At 39.0% G+C, this 27,974-nt stretch overlaps 3 protein-coding genes across 15 annotated transcripts in view; 1 reads left to right on the top strand and 2 right to left on the bottom strand.

Moving 5' to 3' along the window:
• Positions 1-650: 650 nt before the first annotated feature.
• Positions 651-8,816, bottom strand: MSANTD4 (Myb/SANT DNA binding domain containing 4 with coiled-coils). 7 transcript variants are annotated; one of them, XM_064409388.1, is made up of 4 exons: positions 8,688-8,705; positions 7,624-7,705; positions 4,312-4,940; positions 651-2,586 (listed from the first exon to the last, which is right to left on the bottom strand). In XM_064409388.1, exons 3-4 carry the CDS (start codon positions 4,771-4,773, stop codon positions 2,011-2,013), a joined length of 1,038 nt encoding a protein of 345 aa, XP_064265458.1. In that variant the 5' UTR covers positions 4,774-4,940; positions 7,624-7,705; positions 8,688-8,705; the 3' UTR covers positions 651-2,010. The 7 variants fall into 7 exon arrangements, with proteins under 7 accessions (XP_064265458.1, XP_064265453.1, XP_064265454.1 ...); XM_064409383.1 differs by lacking the exon at positions 8,688-8,705 and adding an exon at positions 5,962-6,083 and having other exon boundaries at positions 7,624-8,655; XM_064409384.1 differs by lacking the exon at positions 8,688-8,705 and adding an exon at positions 5,962-6,069 and having other exon boundaries at positions 7,624-8,655.
• Positions 8,817-13,221: 4,405 nt separating this feature from the next.
• KBTBD3 (kelch repeat and BTB domain containing 3) lies at positions 13,222-27,937 on the bottom strand. Of its 6 annotated transcripts, none has more exons than XM_064409374.1 (3): positions 27,798-27,937; positions 19,455-19,696; positions 13,222-16,674 (listed from the first exon to the last, which is right to left on the bottom strand). In XM_064409374.1, exons 2-3 carry the CDS (start codon positions 19,676-19,678, stop codon positions 15,054-15,056), a joined length of 1,845 nt encoding a protein of 614 aa, XP_064265444.1. In that variant the 5' UTR covers positions 19,679-19,696; positions 27,798-27,937; the 3' UTR covers positions 13,222-15,053. The 6 variants fall into 6 exon arrangements, with proteins under 6 accessions (XP_064265444.1, XP_064265445.1, XP_064265442.1 ...); XM_064409375.1 differs by lacking the exon at positions 27,798-27,937 and adding an exon at positions 26,901-27,420; XM_064409372.1 differs by lacking the exon at positions 27,798-27,937 and adding an exon at positions 21,007-21,139.
• Positions 27,431-27,974, top strand: part of AASDHPPT (aminoadipate-semialdehyde dehydrogenase-phosphopantetheinyl transferase) — a 30,896-nt gene continuing 30,352 nt past the window's right edge. For both annotated transcript variants that reach the window (XM_064409376.1, XM_064409377.1), the window contains exon 1: positions 27,431-27,930. In XM_064409376.1, the coding sequence (XP_064265446.1) occupies positions 27,583-27,930 (348 nt within the window). In that variant the 5' untranslated portion in view covers positions 27,431-27,582. The remainder of the gene's footprint in view (positions 27,931-27,974) is intronic.

The following is a 27,974-nucleotide window of genomic DNA, read 5'->3' as shown; positions in this document are numbered from 1 at the left end:
ATGCTGGAGGAGGGGAAGTATGAGGAGTCCTTCCCTTGAGGGAGAGGAAGAGACAGCATGTGCTGAAGTGAGTGCAGTCCCATTCCCCATCCTCCTGCACCCCTTGCAGGGAGAGGTAGAGAAAATCAGGAGCGAAGTTAACCCTGGGAAGAAGAGAATGCTGTGGGAAAGGTGGTTAAAGATTTGGTTTTATTTCTCATTACTCTACTCTTAACTGATTGATAGCAAACTAATTTCCCCAAGTCGAGCCAGTTTTGCCCATGACTGTAATTGCTGAGTGATCTCTCCCTGCTCTTATCTCCACCCCTGAACCTTTTGTTGTATGTCTCTCCCCTGTCCAGCTGAAGAGTGATGGAGCAATATTGGTGTGCACCTGGCATCCCACTGAGGTCAACCCACCACATACAGGAAGAAAAAGCTCAGGGAAACTTTCCCCAGGGCATTTTTATCTAACTGGTTGATATCTCCTTCCTTTCTCCTTTTTCCAGTAAGTCCCAGGTGATTTCAGTCCAGCTCTGAGGTGCCTCATCTTTCTGATTGACTACACAGGGAATACAGGCACCAGCAACTGGGCTGGGCTGCAGTGTCCAGTACCCAGGTTTCTCTTCAGATGTCGCCTAGCTTCTCTGTGAAGAAAGACTCAAGAGCCATTTTGGAGTGTAGTAGTCAAATTTATTTCCACTGTAGAAGCACACTTGTTTCAGTAATAAAAAAATAATCTTTGCAGAATAAAAGTAAACCTGTAGTGGTATAAATATTATTTACTTGCACACAAATTCACCTAAGTCACTCAACATATGTTTAGACTTAGTATTCCCATAGTTCTACATTTCCAATGGAGTTAACAAGACAGTTACTGGCATGAGAGAGGTGAAGTCTGGCTCAGATGGGATTTAAACCTATATGAAATAATAGAAAGCTTCCTTCCTTGGCTTTTTTTTTTTTTTGTTATATGACTACATTGCCTACGAAAAAAACTAACAGCCTTCAGCACTGACCATTTCCGTTTGTTTAATTAAAATATATTACACAGAGAGCCACAGAAGTCTCTTCTGGCTGCCTTGCAGCCAGACCTTGGCACTGGCCAGGCAGAACCAGCAATGAGTGTAGAAGTGTTCAAGCTCAGAGGTTCTTGGGTTGTGCTCAGTCTCCATTTCTGAGATTCCTATCACCAGCTACTGCCTTCCAAGGACAAACAAGGTCTAGCAATTTCCTTCAGAGGGTCATCAGACTCATTAGACAGCACGCCTGATCAACCAGTAAATCCCTGTCCTATGCTAACACAGGTGCTCTACTCCATGCAGCATTATTAATGGCCTGGTGATAGTGTGTATGGCCAATGTGTAACTCTGCCTAATATGAATATGTCACAAAAAAAGAACCACCATAAAAACTCAAACCTATTTTCTGCACTCCCATTCAGTTCAAGCCATGGAACAACAGTGAACACAACTGCAATGAATTTAACTTGCACTTTAACTTCTAGATAACTCTTCAACTGTTTTTCCCCAATTATGGGGATGGAGAAAAAAAAGGGGGGGAGGGAATAAAATGTAATGAATCGCTCTCATAATGACTTCGTATTCCTGTGTTCTGCCGAAATTATACTTCTTTACCATATAGGCTATTGTCAGCACTATATCCTCACAGCAAACAATGATTTATTCTGATCCTTCCTTCCTGTTAGTATAGTGACAAAAAGTACAAGGTTCAGCCTGGACTCTTCTCAAGGCCCCTATGAGGGAAGGACACCAAACTAATACAGCACAATACTGAAGACAAGAGAACGTAACACTTAAGTTCTGATACATTGAAAAGCAACTTCACACATAAGGTCATTTATGTAGGCACACTGACATATTGAGCACCATTTTTTTTTTCAGTTTAACATCAACATTCAACTCTGAACAGAAGAATGTTAAGCCTCTAGGACAGTTTCAGTATCAAGGAAAGAACTACTTCTAATTTAGAAACATCAAAACACTAACGTTGACACCTTAGCTGAGATGTTCACTGCAAGTGACCCTCTCTCTGAATTCGAAGGCGCTCCTTCTCCACTTGCAAGCGCTCCTTCTCAATCTGCAGCTTTTCTGACTCAAACTTTAGGAACTGCAGCCTCTCTTTCTCTAACTGCAAACGTTCTTTTTCAAGTTTTAACTTTTCAGTTTCTAGATCCAGAGGCTGCATGATAGGTTTTTCAGTTTGCGTGAGGTCATTTTCCAGGGCAGGTTTTTCAGCATGCAGAGTCTCTAGCCTGAGTTTCTCCCACTCTAGCTGAAGTCGCTCCTTCTCAATCTGAAGGCGCTCACGCTCCAGGTCAACGTGCCGCAACCGCTCCTTCTCAATCTGCAGGCGCTCCTTCTCCACTTGCAACCTTTCGGCTTCGATGTCCAGTCGCTGCTTCTCCAGCTCCACCTTTTGCTTCTCCAGATTTATAAGCAAGTGAGAATCTTCATAGGCTAGCCTAGCTTGAGCAGAGCTCAGATTTCCGAACTCTTCAATGTGAGGGAAGTCTGGTAGGTCATTTTCCTTTTTCGAATCTGGCAGAACTGATGACAATATTTCTTCTTCTTCCTCAATAGGAAACTGCAGAGAGGAATGCGACAGACAAGAATTACATTCCAGTCTTTAGGCCAGAACAAATTTGTTACATACAACTGAAAAGAACATACTGCATTTTTTTCATCATCTTTAAAGCAATTCAGAAGTGTTTAACTTATATGTTGTGAAATAACCATGTTACGTCAGAAGATTTTTTTTATCATTACACAGGAAGAGAAACAGGCTTTATCTGCAAGTTAATATCTGGTAACGAAAAAATAGAAAATCTTGTCAGTGAACATACAAAAACATCCAGAAAATACAGCAGTTATTACAGATAATTTAGAACTGATAAAAAACTGGATCTAGAAGACCATATGTTGTTCTTACCTTTCATAGAGCTGAGTGACATTTATGTAAGCCACCAGGCATTTGTTGTGACTAATTATTTATCAGAGCAGATGGATCCATAGGGTATGTGTTATGTAAGCTAGCCTAACCTTCAATAACTCGGGCTATTCCATTTCTAAAAAACATTTAACACTGACAGTTTTCACACGTTCCTAACTCTTCCAACTCTATTAAGTGGGTCAACAAGCAGGACTTGTTTAACCATTTTTTATTATCACATTTTCTGTAAAGCTATTTGTGACACATGATGAGGTGGTCAGGACCACTGCTCTCAGCAGACTGTAACATTTTGTGTAGTATCACAGCCCTTACAAATTCACAGCACAAAAGAGATAAATTGTCTCCCAATATGTAAGCTGCAAGAGAAAGGCAAACTGAGGAAGGCAAGTGTTCAGAAAAACCTTAGGACTAAGAGAGCCACTGCCAGTCCTCTAGCATTAGAGAAGACACACACTGCTCTTCAGCACTGTCTGCCAGCAGTTCTCACTACCATCTAACAGCTTACACTGGTTTGCTCCCAGCATACATATCAATGGAGTTAAGACAGGAGCTGCCTCCCCACTCCTTCCACTTAAAAAAAAAAAAAAAAACAAAAACCAAAAAATCTCCCCCCCAAAAAACCCAAAGCAATAAAATACCCCACACAAAATTGTTTCAGTACCCCTTTTGGAAAACAGAACTATGTGTTCAAAGAAGAACAGCAAAACAATCCCAACATTTGACTGCACTCCAGCTGGTTGCCTATCCCAGGACAGTCACAGTACTACTAGGAGTATCAACTTGTCTATAGAATCCACTACTGCTTGCCAAATTCACAAGAAAATTCTGACAGACAGAAAAGGCTGACTGACTAATTCAAGTAATGTTTTCGTCTCCTGTAGGTTCATTTCAAGAAATGCAAGCAGTATCATATTTCTTTCTGTATCATATTTCTTTCTGCATTCTATTTCTTTTTGTACCTGCAGGTAACATTTACTTTCATTTGTTAAAGATGAGCACTTCTCATTCACCTATCCAGGCACTCTGAATACTAAAATGACCAGTTCCTTCAACAATGTATTTTCCTTGCATTGACTCAACTAATTCTTATCTGTGGCACAGACAAATGGAAAATCCATGTGCAAAGATGTACTCAAAGTTTAGGGATATCAAATCAGTAATCAACATCAAGACCCTACAAACAATTCCAAGTTGCTAGATTTTAATATCATGTCTCGGAATTATATTTATTTCTACAGTTTAATTCACACATTCAGAAGAAAACAGAAACAGATGCTATGAAGAAACACAGTAAAAAGCCTTATGCTGAAATGAAGCAAAGGCCATATTGCATACAGCTCATGTATATCAGTCACTCACTTCAAAATTCTGCGGGTCTTCCTCTTCCTCTTCTACTTTGATTTCTGTTAAAGATCCACCAGCTTCTCTGAAGTCAGTGATATTTTGCCACTCAAAACTAGATTCAATTGCAAATCCCATTTTCTCATCCATGTCTTCATTGAGAGAGTCATCTAAATTGGATGAAGGAAGGTGAAACCCAGCACCTACTACCTTGATGTTTGCATTCAGACGTTTTCTCTTCATGAGTGCTCTCCAGTCAAGGTATCGCCTTTTCACTTCTGTCCCTGTTCTCTGCTCTCCTTCACCTACAGCATTGACACACTCTGCTATTTCCTCCCAAGCTTTCCGTTTCATCTCATTAATTGTTGTATTAAGTTGCTTTGAAAAGAGTACTTCTCTCCTTTTTCTGATTTCCTTAAGGAGAGTTTGAGTTTCCTGAACACTAAAATTGCTTTTTCTTTTTCTTTTTAACTGTTTCATTTTTTCCAGGCTTAACCTAGAAATTTCACCACAGCAGACTACAGAGATGATCTGACACTAATCAGCTACTAATACAAATAAATTTAAAAGCAAATGAAAGCAGAGCTCAGTTCTCATGAAGTAAATTTTCTCTTCACTTTGTTGTATTTTTCTATTTGTCAGGCTTCCTAAGAGAAAAAGAGCAAACAAGATAAATCTCCAAGGTATACACCAGATACTTTCATTTAACAACTTGACTCCTAAGTCATCATTTAAGGAATGCATATTTTGAACTAACTGTTTATTTGATAAAGGAAAACCATTTTGTTAAACTTTCAATACACAGTAGTCATAGATACTTCCTCTAATCTATAAATTATAAAACCATGGATATATTAATACATCCATGTCACAAACTCTTAAGGTTGATTTCGTATTTCCATCACAAAAGTACAGATATTTTCTTTCAGTTCTTAAGAGTTTTGTCAGTCAGGATTTCCTTAAGACTGAAATTTGACACACACATTTCAGTTTGAATGCTCTATTTACAAAAGAAGCTGAAATTGTTGTATCATTACTTTAAAAACATGAAATGTGGAGGGGACTGAAATTTCTGAGACACATTTTAAATAAGAAACCATTTTCATTTTTTAAAAAGTAAATTAACATGAAAAGTTGACATTTTTGAGGCTCTCCTAACTTAACATAATCATAAATAAAAGAACTGAAGCAATCCTGTTGAATGTCATAAAATAACTACTAGTTCAAACAAAAGTCATTCATTAGAGACATTTTAACAGAAAATAGATTTAAGTCACTATATGCCCATGGTAAAACCCTCCCATGTCCTTCTCAGGCTGCTGAACATCTCATGTCAGATACCATGGCAGCTTTACAGCTCATCCAGTGCTCTACCCTCAGCACCAGCTGGTCCCATGCCTGATGCTGAAGAGAGCATAAACCCCCCTAATTCACCTGACAGACTGTGTGCATCTCTGCAGAGAAGTGGAGAGTGAGGGGATTATTAACACAGTAATGAATATTAATACTGCATTAGTAACAGATCATATTACCCAAAAAAACCCAAAAACAAAAGAACCCACTAAATCCTGGAAGCAAAGACTAAGAATCAAAAATAGTTCTTGGTCATAGACTGCTTGGCAATAGGTTCAATTTCGGATTATTTTGAACAGTCTTTTTGTTACCTACCACTGCAGGTAGCTTTAAAAGTCAAGTAGTCCAGGGATTCAATGTACACTACAGGCAGCTTCAAGCTGCTGTGTGTTCACTGTTCATGCAGTAGAAACACTGGTTCACCTGAAGGGAAATGGCTTCCAGATTATAGATTCAATTGTTACTAACTAATGGACTCAATTCTTAAATAACTCCCTCCCAGCTATACAGGATTCTTAAATTACCAACTATTTTTCCTCCTATTGTTCTCCCTAAACTTGATTAAAGCATAGACATCAGCACACTGCACTACAACTCCCCACTTGGGGAATAAGGCCTAGTAGTTTAGACATTGTTCTTCATCTCCGACATACTACTGACTGTAAATAAAAGGCTCACTTGCAGTTTTCCACATTCATGTTTTCTTTCATAGCCAACAAACACAAAAAAACAAACAAAACATAAACAGGGTTTCCAAATACAATTCTACATCAATATGGAAAATGCTGACAGGTAAGCTTTCTCCTTAGCTCTGGAGAGGGCTGAGAGTTAAAGCATGCAAATGTCAGGCCACCCTCTGGGCCAGCTCACTGCTCCTTGCACCGTGCCCTGCATCACCTGACTGATGTCCCCAGCCTCGCTTTGTTAAGGGTCTAATCTCAGTTTTGGATTTTATGACATAAGCCAAGGACATAACCTTTAAGAACTGCAATACTAACTTGGAAACTATTAGCATCCAATTCCTTTACTAGGTGAAGTTTTCTTTTAGACTTTGAAATAAAAGTTTTGCTAGAACACATCTGACACAAGCCCAACTTTCCCAGGGAAACATCAGCAAAACCTATACATTTTAAAACTCATGACTATCAACTTCCAATTGGTAAGGATATCCTGCCTCTTTAACTCTTTCCTTTTTGAAAGTACATTGCTTTGTTAAGGACAATTCCTTTCTAATTAATATAAACTGAGTCAGTGAATTGTCATAACAGTATATTTATTCCCAAAGCTGGCTCTGTGTACCTATCTGATATATGAATTAAAAAACATTATTATCTTACAAAAGCTGAGGTTTGGGATAGTCGGTTCTTAGCCATTGCCAGATGGTCTCCAGGATATTATTCTTTAATGAGGAGCTGTTACAGACTCAAAGTACCTAAGGGATGGGAATGTAAATATGCTAGGATTTGTACACCTAGGTAGCTACAGGAAAAAAGCCTAATATTCCAAACCTCAGCAGCTGGGATAGCATTAATGCTCATCCTAGTAGCTGGGACAACGCTGTGTTTTGGATTAGTGTGCCAATAATGTTGGCAACACACCAATGTGTTGGCTGTGCTTAAGCAGTGCTTACTTTAAACCAAGAACTTTCCAGTTTCCCGTGCTCTGCCAGCGAGGAGGTGCACAAGAAGCTGGGGAGAACCGCAATGCAAAATGCATGCTTTGACAGTTTGGGTAGAAACGTGAAGTGCTGGCTAAAAAAACCCAATTCTGATACATCATAAAGATTCAAGGTCTTCCAAAAAAGATGGCAATGTGGAGCTCTGATTTTGGGCCTGTCAGGCCGAAAGCAACCTGTCATCAAGAAGGGTGTCATCACTGCACAAAAGAAATACAAACCGTTGGGGATGGAAAGAAACAAGTACTGTAAAACTAAGCTGGACACTCGATAAACAGACAGAATATGCATACACTGAATACCTTTGGCATAAAGACAGAAACATCCTCATTCTGCTTCTGTCTTTTCTGTCTCTTTTGTACACACTTTATTGTCTGACCACGCCTTGGATCAAGAAAAAAAAAATTAGCAAATGTACTGAACAAACAACGAAGCAAACAAAAAGATCCATGCATTCACCAGGAGTGGAAGACTGTTGCTAGCATCAAACTTGAATTTTACAAAAATCATTACTTTTACAAAAGATGATGTTTTGATTTTATTTTTTTTTTAACTTTTAGGGCTTATGCTTGAATAAAGAAAACCAAATTACAAGGACCTACTATCTCTAAGTTTTGTTACACAAAATTTGAGTATCTTCTGGCTAAGGCTTTCTACAAAACTTTTTTGTGATTCCTAACAGATAGCTACATTGGCTTGGAGCAACTTATGCTTTTGTACAAAGGTTTTTAGCACAGGAGGATGTGGGCACTGCACACCACATCACCCAACAAGCCCTGCAAGAAGCCCGCGGTTTACACGAAACGTGTAAAAGACGAAAAAGCAGGCACAGAAGGGAACCAGCAGCAACTAAAAGGATAATTCAGCGAAGCAGGGAGGAAGCGCGGAAGGCGGGAAGCAGCTCAGGCAACTGAAGGCACAGACTGACGGTGCCGGAGCGCCCTGCCCGTGTCGAGGCGCGGTGCCGGCCCGGTGCAGGCCGGGCTCAGCGCGGTGCCACCCGAGCGCTGCACGGAAAGCAACCAGGCGGCAACAAAGGGAGGCGGGGGCACGGCCGGCTGCCCGGCCAGCACAGCCCGAGGCCCGCGGAGCAGATGGGCCTGTGGGCCCGCTGCAAGACAGGGCCTCCCCGGCCGGCGGGGCCCTGCGACTCTCCCGGGAGAAGGAGGAATAGGAACGGGGGCTCCCCGTGGAGAGAGAAGACGGAGGGCAATCGCCTCATCACCCCAGGGGCCGAGGCCGGGGAGCCCCACCGCTGCACCCCCGCGGGGGCGGCCCCCAGGCCGCGGGGGAGCGGCCGCCCCATCCCCGGGCCGGTCCCGCCGCCCGCCCCGCCCGGTCCCCGGGGGCCGCGCGCGCGACTCACCTGCGCCCGGCGCTCCCCTCCGGGCCGCCGGCCCTTTAACGGCCACCGCCCTCCCATTGGGCGAGCTGCCTGCCTGTCACTCTTCTCCGCTCGCCTATTGGTGCTCCGCGTCGGCCGCTTCCCCCGCCCCGCCCTGCCGCGCCAGGCGGGCCGGAATCCCCACCGCTCCTCCGCCGGCGGGGCCGCGCCGCGCGCAGCCATTGGCTGTAGCCGCCGCTTGTCTTCCCCAAGCCTGCCGGTGATTGGCTGCGGGCTGTGGCGGCCCGCCCCCTCAGCGAGGGGCCCTCGGCGGGGTGGGTGGGGTGCTGCCGCTTCGCCGGAGGGCGCGGGGTGGGGCCCAGAGCCTCTCGGCGGCGGCCTGCGAGGGAGGGAGCGAGGGAGGGAGGAGCTGGGGCAGCCGAACCGTGGGGGTTAACGGTGCGGGGTAACCGTGCGGGGTAAAAGCCCCCGGTGTGGCCCCCAGGTTCATGATGCTGCTGCCCAGAGCGAGCGCGCGGCAGCCGGCTGTTCGTCCTGAACTTGGCGGTTTGTGATTAGAGGGCAGAAATGACGTCTATCACGTCCTGTGATTAAAGAAATGAAAGTGTTTTTCGGGAAGTGCTGCACCACGCCGTTAGTGTGGGTAAATATATACACAAAGGGCTCTCCTGGAGCTTTCGGGCGTGGGGCTCCTCGCCCCCTCCGCCACACACAATGTGTCTGGTCCTTGCCTTCTGTGCAAAGAATCCAAATTCTTCCACTGCATGGGTAGATGTTTGATTAATATAGCTTTAAGGGATCATAACTGCGATGAAACTAGAATCCTCCCTAAAAATAGTATTTTCCAGTTCCAGCCTAACTATTCTTAACTATTATCTGTTTGCTAACAGGTAAATAGTTTTGCTGCCATACTTGTCCACTGTGTACTGAAAATCCAGGTAAAAAGGAAAATGATGAGTAGTGTAGCAAGACCATGCCACACTGCTGCCATATATAATACTGGGATATTTCTTACTGAGAGCCATACACGAACTTGGCTTCCCTTTACATTATTACCGGTATTTTAACTGGCAATTTTCTGGTGCTCAGAAAACAAAATCAAGCACACCGTAAAGGTTTTGCAAGCTACTTCAAACTAGATTCAGGTGCAAGTAGGTGGAGAAAAATGATGGAAAGGGGAGGTCATTAACAGTGTGATCCTCTGCTAGTCTACAAAAATTAGTCCTAATTATATCCACTCTTTTTATTGTGAAGGACAAACCCACTAAATATTATTAGTATCCATTACAATAATTTTAACTAGGAATCATATGATCTCCCAGAGTAGCTATGTACATAAACCTAAATTACTTTCTCCCAGAACTGTTATTATGCAGGCAGTGGATCATTTGTGAAAAATCCTGGTGTATACCAGCTTCCTCCAACAAAAATCCTTGGACCTCCTTCATTTATGTGAACTGTCTTGAATTCATGTGTAATGTATGTGTATTTTAATCATTAAATCCAGATTCTTTCTTCCTTGCTTTTGATGACAGGAAGAAAATCCCTATCATATGGTCTACTTCAGATGCAAACTGTTTAAGTCCATGGTAAATTCCCTGGATTTGTAGAACATCCATATACAGTTTCCTTTTGATAGTGCACAGGGTTACACAATTTAAGCTCTCAGATTTGGTCTGTGAATCCTTTCATTGTTCAATGTAAGCTTTTAACACTGTGGATGCTGCTGGAATGCTTTGTACATGTCTCCAAAAGGCTTTTGCTAGCTGAAGGGCTTTTGGGGCACAGGTCTTGGAGTGTTGGAAAGCTAATTTGTATTGCTGTAACTCCAATCTACCTATAGAGGAATCTCGGGGTTACAGAATTTTGAGTTTTGGAAGGGTACAGGACAACGCTGGGCTCCGTCACTTTGTATTGATGCCATTTCTGCAAGCCTTGGCATGCAAATTTTGGACTCTGTAGCTTTTATCTCCTTCTATATAAAGCTCCTTCTGTTAGTATGGCAGGTCCATTTCAGTAACAATAAACACCCAATCATTTACAATACTTAAACTGCTAAAAAACCCTGTATATCAATCTGATCTAATTTTTAAAAATTATACCAATTTAAGTAAGTACCTTACAATGGTAAACTTGAGAACTTTCAGCAGACAATTAAAATTAGCATGGGAACAGTAATTCAGTATGCAAAGGAAATACAAATACAAGGTCCAACGATAATTATAAACCCCCCTCATCCATACTAACTGCATTCTTGGTTATGGCATTCAAAATGTTCTCCAATTGAAAAAAAAAAAAAAACAACAAACCAACCCCAAAATAGATTACCTGCATTAGAAACACTGTAGAGTCTCTGCAGTTTAAAACTCACTGGAAAAAAAAAGAAAAAAAAAAAAAGACCCAAGAAGGATTCAGTTGCTCAGTGCTTTATTTCACAAAAGAATGAACATCTCAGCAAATGTGTAGTATCGTACTTTCCACATATCAGCAGAGCCCAGGCAGCAGCGAAATGTTACTGTTCTCTATGCTTTACTGGGTATTAGAAGGAAAAAAGTAAATTGAGCATAATGTTCAACTGTAAATATTGTCAAATACATCCCTGCTTTCAGTCTGTTTTAATTAAAATAGATCTTATGCTGCCTCCTGTTGGTCACTACAAACAGAAACAGCTAAAATTAATCTCCACATTAGGAACTGCAGTCTGCACATTCTATAGCCTATACCTTACCTACTGCCCTATACTAACCAGAGGAGGTAAACAGTTTTCTTCACATTTTTCATAAATAAATCTGACCCAGAAAATCTACTCCATTTTGTGAATATAACGAATTTTTAACAGCAGTAAACTGACTTATTACAAATGTATTTAGAATATAGAAAACAAATTAATTAATCCTTAAATAATAATCATCAGGTCTGTGCAAACATAATCAATAAAACACCTGAATTATTGATATTTATTATAACAACTAAACCAGTATGATAACATTACCAAAGTGCCATAACGTATTGATAGCATTCTTTAAAAATTAAGATTATCCAATATAATCATCACTGGATATTAAAATCCCACATACAATATATATTATCTTTGTGTATATTATACTGGTCATGCTTATAATGTATTCTGTGACATAAAATAGAATACTATTAGAAATGTTTTGGTTACATCATTTAAGTGCAAATAGTAGATTATAATTTTACATGCATTTTGTATGTTTAAACATCACTCTGTTTCAGTGAGAACATACATAATCGTTAATCTAGTTACTATTTGTAGAGGAAGGTACTTTTTCATAAAGCTTTGATTCAAAGAGCTTTGAAAAGTCATAAAAGATATTAGAAAACTCACTTTGCATTAATTTTGTGACTTTTGTTTTTAATTGCATAAATGCTCTGTAGACTGAAAAATGTTTCATCCAGACTACAACAGTTACTCATGCAAGTAATTTTTTTTTGTGTAGTTCACTGAGATTTATTACATCTTTAGCAATTAATCACTGGGTTTGGAACATAGATCCTTTCTCCTATGATAAAGCCTTGTTTTTAAACATGACTTTCTAACACTTCTGCTTCTTCTGCATTCCGTTCTGCTACCAGATTTAATGCTTTGTATGTGGAAATGTGGCATATGATCCTTTTTCCTTCTGTGAGAGCTGTAGGACAGGTTTACCTGCCTACCTGCAGAAAATCAGTACCATTTGACAATAACTCTTCTGTAAGCAATGCTAGAAAGTAACTGACATTACTACATTATTTCCTGATCACTAAGAGCTCAACTCCCTGTGAAATCCATGAATGATTTGTCAAACTGGGAACTCACATTAGTTCCTGCACAAGTATAGTGTAGAATATTAAAGAAGCATGTCTATTTTCTCAATTCAGCTTCAGTCAGTTTTCACTGTCTATAATTCCTCTGTACTGAGGAATTTCTCACATACGTCACTGCTCTGTCTGATGTCAGATGCCAGAGTCTTATAGCAAGTAGCTGGGTGGAAGACTGCCAAAAAGATCTGCTGTAGGGAAAAACTTAGAGGAAAGAGCATCACCTGAATGACTCTCTTGCTTGCTGTTTATGTGACCCAGCAATCTGATCATGACAGTGGCAATTAAAACACCCTTGCAATTCTCTAGTCTCTTCCAATTTGCATAGCTATTTTTACCCATGTACTACGGGCATAATATGTCACTTTTCTCAATGCATAAATTATCTACTCTTATTACTCAGGTACAAACACAACACAAATACACAAGCAAAGGTGAATTGGGCTTTGTATTCCAATTACGTGGCAAATTGCAATAATTAATGGTGAATGAAGTCTCTATGCTACCCTGAGTAGCTTCGTTAAAACTAAAACTACCATTTTCCTATGTGCTTGGTTTTTTCCTATTGTTTCAGTAAGTAGTATTCTTCCTCTCTCTACTCAATACATCTGCTTTGCACTAACAAAAAGTAGTTGTGTCCCAGTATAAAAATACTTGCATTTCTGCAAGGTGATTTTAAAGGTTACCTAGCTACATTTAGTTAAAATATTATTTGGAGATTTGTTATGAAAAAAAAAACAAAAAAAACAAAATAAATGTGGAAGTTGCCTGAAATACTGTAACAAGCTACTTACTTCTACAGAACTGACACACATATTAATATACAGAAATTACTGAGTGAAAGGGTCCTGCTCTATTAACATCTTCTCCAAATGTACATGGTTTTATTTTACATACTTATGAAAATTGTTATCATGAATGTTATCTAAATTTGTAAAGGCATCTGATAACAAATTACACAGTCAGTCACAGAATCAGAACCTTCCATTGTGTACTGTTTAAAAGAGAAAGCTGTTCTAGGTAATATTAAGCTTTAAGCATTAATATTCAGCTTGGGTTATACAAAAAGTACATGCAATAGTGATGTGATAATGAACTTACCATAGTTGTCTCAAGACATATGAAAGATGTCTCTGATGCCTCACTAAATTTTATTTATTATTTAAACTGCTTGAAAAGATACAATTTAAGTGTTTAGAACTATTATTCTGTCTGGCAGAAGACAACCTTACACTGCTTTCACAATACTTATATGGGACATAAGAGCTCTCACTGTTTTATCTGGATGCCTGGTAAGAAAGGAAATTCTCAGGCTGTGGAAGATTACAAATTAATTTATGAAACCTAGCTAATTTCAGTGTCCTCCTGTCAGAAAGAAGACTGACTTTGTAAGCATGACATCAAATTTACTTCAAACATATGGCTAGACTAATATTAGCACTAAAAGTCCATTACAATTTTAACATGATCATAGCTGACTACTTAAAGTTTATCAAGCAATCTATTGTGTAGTGTTTACTGTGTAATATTTTAACATCTAAAAATACAATGAAGTTCAAGATAAAGTGTTGAATTAATTTAAACCACAAGAGATGATTTCTCACCTCCAAAATACTATTTACTACTGACTTTTAATATGGGGGGGGTGTAGTTTTGTAACTTTGATGTATGACAAGATACAAACTTTTCCCATAGTTAACGGAAGCAACAGCTAGGATTCAGTTTACAGCTTGCTGCTATAAGCAGCCTAGTGACAGCTTAGTAGGTAGCACTGAAGACTTCAGAGATGAAGACTTCTGTTAGAAAATGTCCTGAAGTGTTTTTTCTTTAGTTAGCAACATGACTAAAGCAAAGGTATCACATTAATCATCTGTCCTGTAGAAATCTTACTTACCCTGCAGTATGTTATTGAAGTGGACTTTGCTACAGTTAATGGGATGGAAACAGAAAATAAAGCTACTACTAAGGCACAAGGATGGAGAAAAACTGGTAAAACTGAAGAGCTGAAGATGACAGGAATTATCAGTCTCTTCAAGTTAGATACCTGGTTTTAATACTGCGAAGGTCACTTTGGCTCTTGTCCTTGCTAAGGTCATTGTGATAAGATAAAGCTGACAATGAATTCCTCTTACAGGTTTATGAACACAGAAAATCTAAATAACACTAATGAAAATGTCCTTTAAACTTCAGTTACATAGGGAAAACAGTATCACAGTCAGTTTTCTCATTTAGCAATTTGTCTGTTGGACAACTGTGAATATTACAGAAATAAACACATATTACACAACTGATTCCTCATGAATTTTTTTTTTTTTGGAAAATTAATATCATTTTGAAAATTATTCTCATAATTACAGAGTTGTATATAAAATTAAGTATATAATACTGTCTGTATAATGACTAGCATGAATGACATTTTAATGGAGTCTTCCAAAAGCAATCCTACAGCATTTAATCTAAACTGAAAATTTAAACGAGTACATATTTCTCCATCTGTAAACTAATATTTAAAAACTGTTCTACAACTTGTGCATTTAAATAGACTTTTTTGACTTGGGAGTTTCAAAATTCTCCAGAGCAAATCGTCAGGACGGGTGACCAGGGATCCCTATATTTATTAAACTGAATGACCTGACAGTAAAACTCAGTTAAGGCTCTTGGCATTGGTGAAACTTCTTCCCACTCAGACCTACTACTGTGGTAGACTTGAACTTCATCTGTGATTTCTTCTGGAGCATAATCACCACCTAGTATATAAATTTTGTCTTCTGTCCCAACTGCCCCTGCATTAAAGCCAGCGCATTCAAAAGATCCTTCCCCTTTCCAAACACAGGTTTCTGGGCAAAAACTGTAAACCTTGTAGGTGGAGAGATCACATATGTACAATGTACAGTTCACTGGAACAGCTTTGATTAGAGTTGCATGGAAAAACTGCCCAAATTCTGCTACAAGCTCAGACCACTGATCAGTCATAGCATTATACTTAAAGAAACAGTCAAGGGATGGATTAAAAGCATCAGTAATCTCTACTTCTGAGCCAAGGACATAAATTATATTCTGGCATGCACTTGCTTCTGGATAGTAGATACCTCTTGGTAACTGGCTTACAGATTTCCAGTCTTTGGAAAGAGGGTTATAGGATTCTACATCCAAAAGACTCCGAGTTTCTTGAGCTCCTCTGGTCTTTCCACCTATTACAAAGAGCTGATTTAAGGTTACAACAGATGTGTGCATTGTCCTCGGTTTTTTCATAGCTGACACTATGGCAAATTCATTGCTGACTGGACAGTAGCACCAGGTTTGGTCAGTGGCATCATGAAACGGTTCAGCAATGTGAAGCCTGACAGTCCTATAACAATTACCCTTGCATCCTCCAGTTATAAATATTTTTTCTCCATAGCTAGACAAACTTGACCCTGGCAGATCAATCATGTGCGTATGTGGTAGTTCTTTCCATTTATCTGTTTTGATGTTGTAGCAGAATGTATGTCTGTTTTCTCCATCTTCATCAGTTTTATGAACAAATATATATTTTTCTGTTGTTGAAGGACGTGCATCTGGAAACAATCCACTGAAGTTCTGCACACTTTTAACTGCATCATTGATTATTACTGAGCAGTTAGCACTCTTAAGTAAGTGTTCTTCAGAATGAAGAAAATCCTGCAAAGTCTTTTCAGGTAACTGGTGTAATCTCACTTTTTTAATCAAATTAGGGAGGTATTTCTGCCGTGTTTCTAAGTTGTGTTTGGTCCATTGGAGCACAGCTTTCAACACTGATTCTTCCTCAGGGACATCTAGTTCATCAGCCTCGAGACATTTTTGTAGTATCTCAAAATTCATCTCCAAGAAGTCACTCGATCTGAGCAGCAATGAAAAATGGTGTTGTACAAAATCTAGCGCATGATCAAACAAGCGGACAGACCCGTAACTTTCTGATAGAGAAAGCAACTGTAAGCAATTCACAAGATCAATACTTTTTATTAGGAAGTCACTGCAAGCTTTGGAAAGGAGTGAAACTTGAAGAAATGATGACAGTTGGAAGAGCATTTCCACATTATCATTGGTTATCTCCGTTTTTCCTGTGTAAGCATAATCAAGAAAAGCTTTCACTGCCTTGGGTGATAGATTACTAATAGTAACATTGCCATCATCCCGTTCTTTCATATTAACTTCAAACATGGCTCTGTAAATAGAATACAGAAGATATACACACACCAATTAAAAGATTTAGCAAACAGATGAGAACACTGATGTGGAATGAGACAATTAGGGGCACAAAATAATGTGGGCAAGTCTAAAATAGGTCTAAAATGTGGAGGTTCTTCTATGAACAATGAATTTACTTGGTGTGTTTGAAGAAAAAAAATTATTTGTGATAAGAACATACTCAAAGTGATGGCTTAACAAAATCATAGCAGCATCTCTGTTTTGTATGGATTTTCACAGTGATAAAGTCTGCAGCTCTCAGCGTGAGAGAAAATGTGAAATTTTTCAGGACAGCATCAGTTTCCACTTTGGGAAAGAAAGCCTGATTTAAAAAACTACATAGCAAAACAGCCCCATGAGTTAGGTCATGCAATGTGGATGAGTACCTAAAATTATGTGGAAAAAACACCCCTTCCAAACTGCAGGCTGAGCAAATGGCCAGAGAGATGATGGGTGTAGTCCTCAGAAATAAAAGTAGGTGAGGGGTAAATGAGAAGAAAAAACACAAAGAAACTTAATTCTTGCTTTAGTGTTGACAGAGAGATGTATGAGTGCAGGCCAATGTCAGAGAAAAAATGAGATTTTGATATGATTGCATGACACAATGAAACTGTGCAGAAAGGAGATTGTGACTGAATTACAAAGATCACGGTTGAAATTGTGGAATGAACTATTGACCAGGAGATTTGTGGAAATTTTATTGCAACTTTAACTGCTTTATTCTAACTATGTAATAACATTTAACTCTTTCACACAATCTCACATGGCAAGGTAAAATAATTAAAGTTTAGCAATTGGGTAAGTGCTAGCAACAAAACAGTGCTGCAATATCTCTTGCCCTACCCTCCCAGAGATTAAGCCTCAAGCTAGGATAGCAGTGGCTTCTGAATAGGACACAAGATAATAGTGGAGGAAGAGCTGGATAAATCATCAAATGCAAAGTAGAGAATCTGGATATTAATACATCATAGTTAATTAATATTAAAAGACTAGTGTTATATCATTTCAGTTATACGCTTAGTATCTCTGTTGTATGGGATTTTTAAAATCTCATTCTTTTCTGAAGCCAAAGAGGACAAAAAAAAACATCCCTTTGTATAGCAAATACTCCTTGGGATATGAACATCTGGTAAAGCAGGAACTTGTCTGACTTACCGAACAAGAACATAAAATTACAATAAGACACCTGCATCCCAAAGACCTCTTTGCATTCTAAGTGATGACCCTTACAATCCTCTCCTCATTAACCCATGAGCTATGAAATCTCTAATTAGGGAGTAAAATAGCAACTGAACAATACTAGTAGAAGAAGAGCAATGTAGGCAAAGGCTTTGATTCTGAAAGCTAACAAGTGAGGATCAAAATGTTGCTGATTCTTCAGTTTACACAACGAAGCCAAAACTAAGAGAAGTCCAAAGGCCAAGGAAGACAAAAGGTGTTCCATTTCAAAATGTATGTAGTGGACCTAGGGACTTTTTATTCCTTGAAGGTAAAAAATGGGCCTTGCATTGCAGGACAACTTATGAACCTGATGGCTGCTATTATCCATCATATCAACCATTAGGAGCAGGGAGAGATCTCTCCTGGCAGATTTTAATTTGAAGAGTCTGTAAGTAATGAAAAGGACATATGTTTCCATGTGCTTAACTTCAGTTCTAAAAATTACCAATGGAAGCTATTTCATCCTAGTGTTTCTTTTCACCAGATCATCTCAGTGTTGTAAATCAGTTAAAGACAAATGAAAGTAGTCCTGTATGTTAGAGAAAAAAAACAAATCTGCTCCTACAGTGGAGAAAGTGCTCATTTCATCTGTATTTCTTTTTTTCAGTAATTCTTAGAACACATCTAGCTATCTTCTGTCATACATGGCAGACTCACTTAGACCATGGGATGTTCCAGGACATTTGAAAATAACACTAACCTATGTACAGGCAACCCAATTTCTGAGAGTCCATTTTTTCATTGTTAGATCTTAGCTTTGTTTTTAGTAAAGGGTGTTCAGAAACATTTTCAGTGTGGAACTGAAAGTGTGAACCTTTCTAATAAAAAGGTTAGCAAAGCTTATTTATAAATTAATATTCTGTATGTGAATGAAGGCTGTCCCTTACGAATACATAGCTTTAAGCACAAGAAGGAAGATCCATTTCATGCTGAAAGGCTGAAATCTGTAGTTTAGGAAAAGTATGCATATCTGTTTAAATACCTCTGAAGACAATTTCTACTATACTGACCACTCTTCTTGGACAAACAAAAACCAGTTCCATTCCAAAGTTATGTACAATTTATCCCCACTTGCTCAGTACAAGATGTATTTGTAATCAATCGTTTCACAGTATAAATGTGTCAAAGTACATAGACTATCATGAAAAGTCAAACAATATCCTTGCAGACCTTCAAGTACTGATACAGGCAACAGGTAACTCTTAAACAAATATAACCTGTGTCAGTTCAACCTAACAGCAGAACCACACATTTATGATTTGGAACTTCTATTACAGAGTTTCGACTGCTGTAGGAATCTGATTCATAGAGTCCTCATAGCTTTCTGAAAATACAAAGAGCCTTATCTGGCATACCACTAAAATGATGTTTGAATGCTGTGCTCAAAATTCTGCAGATATATATAAATTGTGATACTTTTGGGGGGTTTTTTTGGGGTTTTTTTTTTGTTTGGTTTTTTTTTTTTTAATTCTATTCCCTCCCTCCCAGGGAACTTAGAATGTATTTCCTGCAAACTCATACCAAAATTAGGTTTACCTGAAAAAATCACTGCATGCTGCCAGTACGCAACGATGACAAGGAATTATTTCATCTTTCACACGAATTTTAAAATCAAAAAATATATTTTGTTCTCTGAACTTTTGTAGTACTTTTAGAATTTGTTGTCCATGACCTTCAGCCACTAAGGAATTGATTTTATTTTCAGGAACAGAAATTCCATTGCAAATAGGTCTGCTAATGTAATCCCGTTGATTTGCCATGCTTTCTTCAATCTATTCCTGAAATGGAAAAATAAGTAATTGATTCCACAGTCTTATTATTATCAACAAAAACCAAACAAAATCAATACACCATAAAACAAAGAAAGAAGTTCCCAGCATTGAATTTAGTTTATATATCATATGCACAGTTAGAAATGTGTGTTACAATTGACTTTTACACTGAATTTGATAATACTGCTACTTTGTAAAATATATTCACACAGCAAATTTTGTAAAGTAGATTATCTGCCATATATCAGAGAACAATTCTACAGATAATACCCACCTGTAAGAATTTTTTTAATAAAGTCAACAGGAAGCATATCAAGGAGAGTGTTTAACTGTCATTTTAAGAGAAAGACTAGTCCTAGGCTTACCCTCAAAAACCCACAAATTCTTACAATTTTATTTAAAATTAAGATGGAAAAAGAAAACTTCGTTACATGTTTTACATTCCGAAAGGCTGATCACTCTACATATTGTAGTGGAAGGGAGACACAGGCTATCAGACTGCATCCTAAGTGGATTCCCATGAGGCACTCTGGACTTCAGTAATGGAATACAAACAACACCAAGAGCCTGGCTGAATAACAGGATTGCTGGGGCTTACCAAACAGGGTCATTTAGAGACAGTTTGGTGAGAGTACACCTTTGAGCGCTTAGTCAATTGAAACTCATTTTGTCATGTACCTCTAGTCTTGTCAGAAAGCTTTGTGTTTGCCCACTCTAAGTTTCATTTACAGTGGCATAAATTAACTGGCTTTAGAATACATTTAAATTTAAGACCATCTCCCTTTCAGCAGCCAAGTTTTCTTCCTGGTGAAAATCCCTACACTAAAGTGTGTTTTTTTCTATGGTAAATTGGTTTGAACTGGTTTTTTTACAAAGAAAATATTTTATCCCACTTTTGTGGGATATATAGAATATATAAAGAAACTTTAAACATTAGTATATTTTATTTATACCTATTTAAAGAGCTATTTATATATTGCAGATGCCTAAACTGCCCTCACTGCAAATCTGAGTCAAGACTGCCTATTTCAAAGCTTAAAGAATCATTCCAATTTTTTTTTATTCCAGGATTTTGCTTCCACAATTCCAATTAAAATCAGCAACAGATAATGGCCCACCTGAATTGACAGGGGACAAAATATTCCAAACAAAACCCAGAAGCAAGAAAATACTGGTTTTGGTTTTTAATTTTCTGAAAAGGTTCATCTGATGACACAATATATTCACAGCAAACTAAACCATCAGGCATGTGAGGTACTTTCACAGCAGACTGATCTATACTTTATCTAGTCAGGTAGCTCCAACCACAAATAGACCTCCATGTCTCCTGGAAGAGAAGAGATCCAGTGATCTTGCTGCCAGCACTGGCACCCTTGGAACAGGCATCTTCTCCTTCCCATGGTCAGACAATCTCAACGTATTCACTCTTTCCATTCTAAGCCTGAGGAACTAGGAAAATACAGAAGACAAGACCACCATTTATTCTGATAATGTATGGCCTCAAAAACCCCAGCTTCCATAAATCATGAAACCTTTTCGTATGTCAAAATTCTCTAGAATACCCATTTCTTATGAATTTAAAAGCCTGCTCCTCAAAAGGCTGAATCTTCAAAAGCAGAGATACTTCAATAGCATTAGTTTCCCACATTTGAATGAAACTTTTTTTAAAAAGTAAGTGAATTTCAAAGTTTTTTTAGCATCACATAAAATAACACTTCTTCTAAAAGAAACATAAACCTTTCTGCAAAATTCTGGAACTTACAATTGATACTAGACATCTTTGTCCACTTAATGTAATTTCTATAGCAAGCTCCAACCTACAACGTGCTTTCTTATGATAAAATACCAATTTCAGTAATATTCGTATGTGTATTATGAACATGGAAACATCTACAGTAATCATCTAACTATGCTATTTTAGGCAAGACATCATATGATCACTTTCACACAAGCAATCAATGTTTCAGAAAGTTTTCTTTTACCACACTATTACCACAAAAACTCTATTCCAGTACATTGCTATAGAGATTCTTCATTACACATCAATTTATTAATGCTTACATATATTTGTTCTTTTGTTAAAATTGTTATTGACTTAATTTTCCTTTGTATATTTATTAATTTGTACAATTATCAAGAGTGTTGATATCCTCTCTCAACTTTCATTAGAATTAATAATTGTCAGACTTTCCAAAGTCCACTTATAAGGCTGAGTTTCTGGTTTTCCTTATTATTGCTTGCAGTTTTCTCTTTATTCCAGTTTGATCCTAAATTTCTCTCCCTGATACAAGATTTGTTGTACAACATTATGGTTCAGACCTCATCACTGTCTCACTACACCAATTTCCAAGTCATCTAGTGCATCCTAATCCTTATCTCTAATAGCAGTATCTCATTATTTTCTTAAAAGCAAAATTCAGCAGTGTATCTTTAATGTTTTTGTCCACAATAAAGGGATGTAGTAATGAACACTGTGCAATGACTTAGACTAATTCACTCTTCTGTCCATTAAAAAAATACATATTAATAAATTCAATTTCCAGCTGTCTTGTAGTCAATTCCTGACTTACTTTATAATTTTGGTATTAACATACCACTTCACTGAATCTGTTGATGATTTTAGAGCCCTCCAAACTCTTAACAATTCAGCTAAAACTTGGTATGTTAAACAAGGCATTTATAATTATTTCATGCATTCTCCTACAAAGCCATATTAATTATCAGTAGGGGTTTTTATAAATGTTTGATCAACTGTGACAAAAGGATGAGAAACGTAGGGGGCGCAGATATATGTTGAAGAGGTCTGCAGCTCAGGAATTTGCTTCATAAACTCCCACAGGATTTCAATTACAAAGCCTGTCTTCATGTGGATTACCAAGAACCAAGCTCCAGTAAATGGTTCATTAGAACTGGGATCTCTTACTCTTGCTTTTTAAGACACATCTGTGTGCTGCTCAGCAACCAGCCTTGCAGCCTCTCCTGGAACATGACACAAGTACTGCTGTACGTGATCCAACCTCTCAGCACTTGACAAAACCTCCCTGCTCGTGTACTGGACCTTTACAGTCTCACACTGGCAAATGCCACCTTAGCTATTAGCCTGCTTTTCTAAAAAAAAAAAAACCCCAAAAAACAACAAACCAACAATTGGTTGACAAAGACAACTGAAAATTATTCCAAATCTAAACTCCCCTAAAGTTAAATTTAAACATTTGCCCCAGCTTTATATTTATTGTAAGACACCTCAAACACAAGGCCAGTTGGCTGCTACAGTGAAAACTGATACAAACTTCACAATTATTAAGGTCAACCCCATATAACACATGTGTGGGGGACATGTGTGTACCTCTCAAAACTATCTGTGCAGGTCTCCAGTTGAGGGGCCAGGCATTCTGCATGCCTGACAGTCAAGTGGCAAGCAATGGCCAGTCTGTGTAGGGCCACAGAGCAGGCAGCAGTTGGACAGGAGGCTGGGGATAGTAAGCTACTTTTGGTCATTATGGTGGATGAAATAAGGGACTGCCTGGGATCTTGGAGGGTAAGAGCATTCTTATGGTCTGTCACAAAATCCAGGAATAAGGGCCCAGACCTCATGAGTTGTGCTGTTTATGAGACCCTCTGTCGTAGAAGCATGGAGTGGTTTGGGTTGGAAGGGCCATTAGGGATCACCTAGTTACAAGTCTTTGGCAGGTTTAACACTGTCCTTTTCCCAGGACACAAAGGGATGGAGCAGTCTAGAACATAACAAGCTCATTGACTCAGATGCCAGGTAGCCACACTGAGAACTCTGATAAGACCATAGTCAAAATATGAGATATACACACATTCCTCTTAGCATCTAAGCATTTGTAAAAAGCTACAAGAAAGTGTTTAACTGACCTTGATTCCATGCAAACAGCTGCCAAAACCTCACTGAATTTCTAGTAGAACTTTTCACTTCACCAATGCTAATGCTCCATTTCCAAAGATATATGGAGGATGTAACATTTATGGTTGGTTTTAGTTAGCATCATCAGCAATCCTTCTTAAGTGTTCTTATAATTCTGTACATAGAAGACACTGAAATGTGTAATTTATTTTCTTATACTTTTCCTTTGGGAAGTTCAAATGACCTTTAGACATGAATTTTATAACCTGGATATATGTTGAATCCTAGATATTATACTAGGAGACTATAAACACAGCATACTGTTAAACTTATAAAGGAGACCAAAAGCATCCAGGACAGACATTTTCAAAACATTCAGGCCAACATTAAAATCATAACCACTGCAATAGACCTCCTAGAAACAACTTTCACATTCATTCCACCAGATCAGAAACAGTAAAGCAAACAGAACTGTGAAGTGACCTTTGAGCAGAAATGAACTTTTGTTTGTGCAGAATCTGTTGTAGTTCCTACCATAGCACTGATGGGAACATACTCACAAAATGCACGTATATTAATAAACATTTTTGCTGAAAAGATTTTGCTAAACCAACAGTCCAAATAGCCTTAGCTGCTACAACTAAATGGTTGGATAAATAAAATGGTTACAGAAGTTTAAATATGCAAATGAAGTTGAGAATGGTGGAAGATGTGCAATTATTTCTTGGTGAATAACCAAGGAAAAGATATCAAACTAGAGAGAGGATATGTAACAACACTGAAGCATGAACACCTAAATGAGGGTCCAGTAAGACAGTGGCAAAGACACCAAACTGTTTGATCACTTCATAATAGTGAGATAAAAATATACATACAAATATGTGTGACTTTGAAATAGCCTAGGGAATTCTGTTTTGTGGAAGCACTGAGCACAGATAAGTATCACACATAGCTGACCTCATACTTTGCCAGGAAAAGCCCCTTAGGGCTGTGTCTGCCTGACAACAAACAGGACCAAACCCTGGGAATAGGACTGAGGCTCCAGACTGTACCCAGCACAAGGAAGTGGCCATTCAGGAATTACAAATAACACTGTGCAGGTAGACATTCTCTCCTTTTCCATCAAAGCTGGCAAACCCAGTCTAAACTCAACCCTGATTTGGTACTTTATTATTTATAACCAATTGTAAAACAATCTATCTGCTTTTATCTGAAAGCACAATACAGCTGGGCTACAGCACTCACCAATTTAAAAAAATTAAATCTTCGTACTTCATAGCAGGTAACTTATGAGAAATAAATTGTTCTTCAGTGGAACATTATGTTTATTACATGGCCTTCTCCCAGCTTGGATAGTATGTCTTACTAGGGACCAGGATTTTAACAAAGGGAAATCTAAGAGCTGGTATTTTGTAGAATACTTTATGTACCTAGGATGAAAGAATTAAGCACAGCGAAGATGAAGAAATTCTATAGATTTATCTAGAGAATTTTCAAGGGGTCTTTTCCTTACAAAATTTAACAGTGCATTAATATATGTTTTGAAAAGGTCAAGATCAGCATTCTAAGATGTAATATTAAAAGTATTATATTATTGAGTCTACTATATATCCATCAAGATGATTTGCTATTTTCATTCCTGTCCATTCAAAAGGAAACGAATGACTTGTTAATAAGTTTTAAAGACATCTCTCTACACTATGCATCTAATTTAACATTCACTGAGATGAGTATGAGTGGAACACTTATCTGTAGGATTTGGTGACACTTGTAATTACTGACCAAAGAGACAAGAGTGGTTTAAAGTGTAATTAAACTATAAATACTGTGCTTTCATATTCCATTAATGTGTTGATTGTCACTGATTGTCTAAGATTGAAAAACCTAAGAGAATTCCAGGTTCCTGCCTGGAAATTTCAATGCAACTTAGTCTCACTGAGTCTCATAAATAACTGAACTTCAAAGAAAAATAATATTCAGTCAATCATTTTAGCAAGCAAAAAAAAAAAAAAAGCACAGGATATTTTGAGACATTTAATCCACAAAAATGACATTTATCAATAATAAATGTTGGGATAGTATTCTCAGATTGAAAGGTGACACAGAGACTTTAAAGCTTTGTGTTCCTTAGAAGTGATTAAAAAAAAAATCAACATGGAAAAAACCCCAGCATGGTACCAGTAGGACGTAAGGAAATCGCAGTAATTCCTGGAGGCATTCCAAAAGTGGAAGATTCCCACTCTGCAAGCAGTGATCATTAAATGCATGTTCCCTGATAAACACATGAACCCATTAAGATAAAGCAGTAATCACTTAAAAGAAGTACAACCGGCTGGATTTTATCCTAAAATTAAATTTCTCCAATTCATCAAGTTACTTGGAAAATTATTTTCTTAGCCAAAACAAACAAGAACTGTAATTTTAATTTTCAGAAAAAATGGAATTAGACTGTACATCTAATTCTGCTGAAAATAACTGCAAATTCTGTAAAAGAAAATGACAGCTTTTAATGGCTTCTGTAGTCTGTCACTTTTGCATGTGATTAAAATGTGGGTTTTTCTCAAAAGATGCATGCAATATTGAGCATCTTTAGAGAATAATGTAGCACGCCTTATTATAATAGCATGTTTTACTTAAAAGTGTGGGTTTATATTGAATACATCATAATTACATTACATATCATACAATGCATCTTGAGCTTCCGTTTTGATTTACACACAAAATTTATTTTTTTAACAAAAATTAATCCACTAGTGAAAACAGTGCTACATGTTTAAATCTCCTAAGTAGAGAGCATGGGCAAGCTAAACCTATCAATCAATCAATCAATCCAGAGGGGTTTTTTTGGAACTAGGTAAGATCCACAACCCATTAGTATTATCAGCAACTAAATATACAAAATGTCACAATTATCTCTTTGAAGTGCACAGAATACAAAGCTTGAAATGTAAGTCTCAGCTACAGTTTGACATTGGTGAAGAACAATTTCCTGGGATTTTTTTCTTGACTGTATTAAATCCTCCTCTGCTGTCAGTTAACTTTGTCTAGGGGTTTGGATAGTGCAAAACATTATGCCATTCCTTGCTTTGTTAAATCGTGAAGAAAAATAGGAATAATATTTTGAAATCAGTCAAATACCCAACTGATTCCTTGATTAAACATTTTTTTATTCAATGTTACTTCTGTGTTTAAAATATTTTGCGAAGACCAATCTATATTCAGCTATAACTGAGACTTAACCAGGACAGAAAGACCTTCTGGCCTGTGCAGAAACAGCAGTTTTCCATATTAACAGTGAGCTAGCAACAGTGAAAGACAAAAAAGGAGGACTGTAACAAATACCTGCAATAATACAATTTTCAGCATTTTTGCATCATTTGCACATGGTCCATAGAGGATGGATGAAGTGTAAGCCTTTCTGAAGACAAGCAACAGAAAAGTTGTGAATTTTCAAATAGGCCCCAGTTTTTAGCTATGGCTCAACTCCAGAACCAAAGGGCAAACAATTTATTATCTTTTGAGGATTTACAGATGGCCTATAATTGAGAATACAGTTGACAACCATTGGAATCCTTAACAGAACAATGAGCACGGGATACAAGAGGCTTTTGTCTGCACAGATCCTTAGGAGCCAGAACCCCGCTAGGGTGATGCAGCGCGCTGCACCCGCTCTGGGGACAACCAGCTCCTCTTTATAGTCAATAAAAGCTAAACAGAGCCCAGCCCAGCCAGGGGCGCGGACGGCTCTCCAGCGGGAGGGATGCGCTGGCGGCGGCATCTCCCTCAGCAGAGACGGGCCGCGCATCACCTGTGCGCCACGGGGAGCACTGCCGCTCCGAACCACCTCCCCCGGACTCCCCTCGAGGGCAGAACCTGTGCCGCACAGGGGTGAGGGAGGCAGAAATTAGCGGGCAACCACGTTCCTTGCGCCACGGCCAGGGCTATCGGCCGCCGCAGCAGCGGGCGCCATCGCCCCCGCCCCGCCCGCCGGGGGAGGGCGGCGCCGTGCGCGCCCCTACTGCGCATGCTCAGGCCGCCCGCGCCTGCGCCCCGCGGCGGCTCCGTTCATTCTAAGGGAGCGCTAATTCTCACAGGGCGGGCGGGATGGGGCAAAGGGATCCCATTCCCTCACAGCGCGACCCGGCCGCGGCATGCGGCGCTCCCCGACACTGCCGCCCTTCCGCAGGCGGCGAGGCGCCAGTCCCCCCTGAGCGCTCCCTCCGAGCGGCGCACACCCACCTGCAGCCAACACCCGCAGCTCACCGACCGGTCTGGCCCACCCTCCGCAGCAGCCGCGCCGGCGGATTGGCTCCTTCCGGCGTCATTCTCCTGCTCCTTGCGCGCGGAATGGCTGCGCCGGCCGCCACTACAGGTGCGAGCCCGCCCACCTGCCCTCGCTGGCGGCACCGCGGGCGC

The sequence above is a fragment of the Passer domesticus genome, chromosome 2, assembly GCF_036417665.1.
Source record: "Passer domesticus isolate bPasDom1 chromosome 2, bPasDom1.hap1, whole genome shotgun sequence".
Taxonomy (NCBI): domain Eukaryota; kingdom Metazoa; phylum Chordata; class Aves; order Passeriformes; family Passeridae; genus Passer; species Passer domesticus.
Note: the sequence above shows the minus strand (reverse complement) of the source record. Positions and strands in the feature narration are given on the sequence as shown.

Bases quoted from the DNA above. Each gene is read 5' to 3' on its own strand.
- MSANTD4 (XM_064409385.1), bottom strand. From the start codon at position 4,773: ATGAAACAGTTAAAAAGAAAAAGAAAAAGCAATTTTAGTGTTCAGGAA. The intron at 2,587-4,311 runs GTGAGTGACTGA...TCCTCTCTGCAG, and splicing joins AAGACCCGCAGAATTTTGAA to TTTCCTATTGAGGAAGAAGA.
- KBTBD3 (XM_064409374.1), bottom strand. From the start codon at position 19,678: ATGGCAAATCAACGGGATTACATTAGCAGACCTATTTGCAATGGAATT. The intron at 16,675-19,454 runs GTAAACCTAATT...TTCTATTTACAG, and splicing joins GCATGCAGTGATTTTTTCAG to AGCCATGTTTGAAGTTAATA.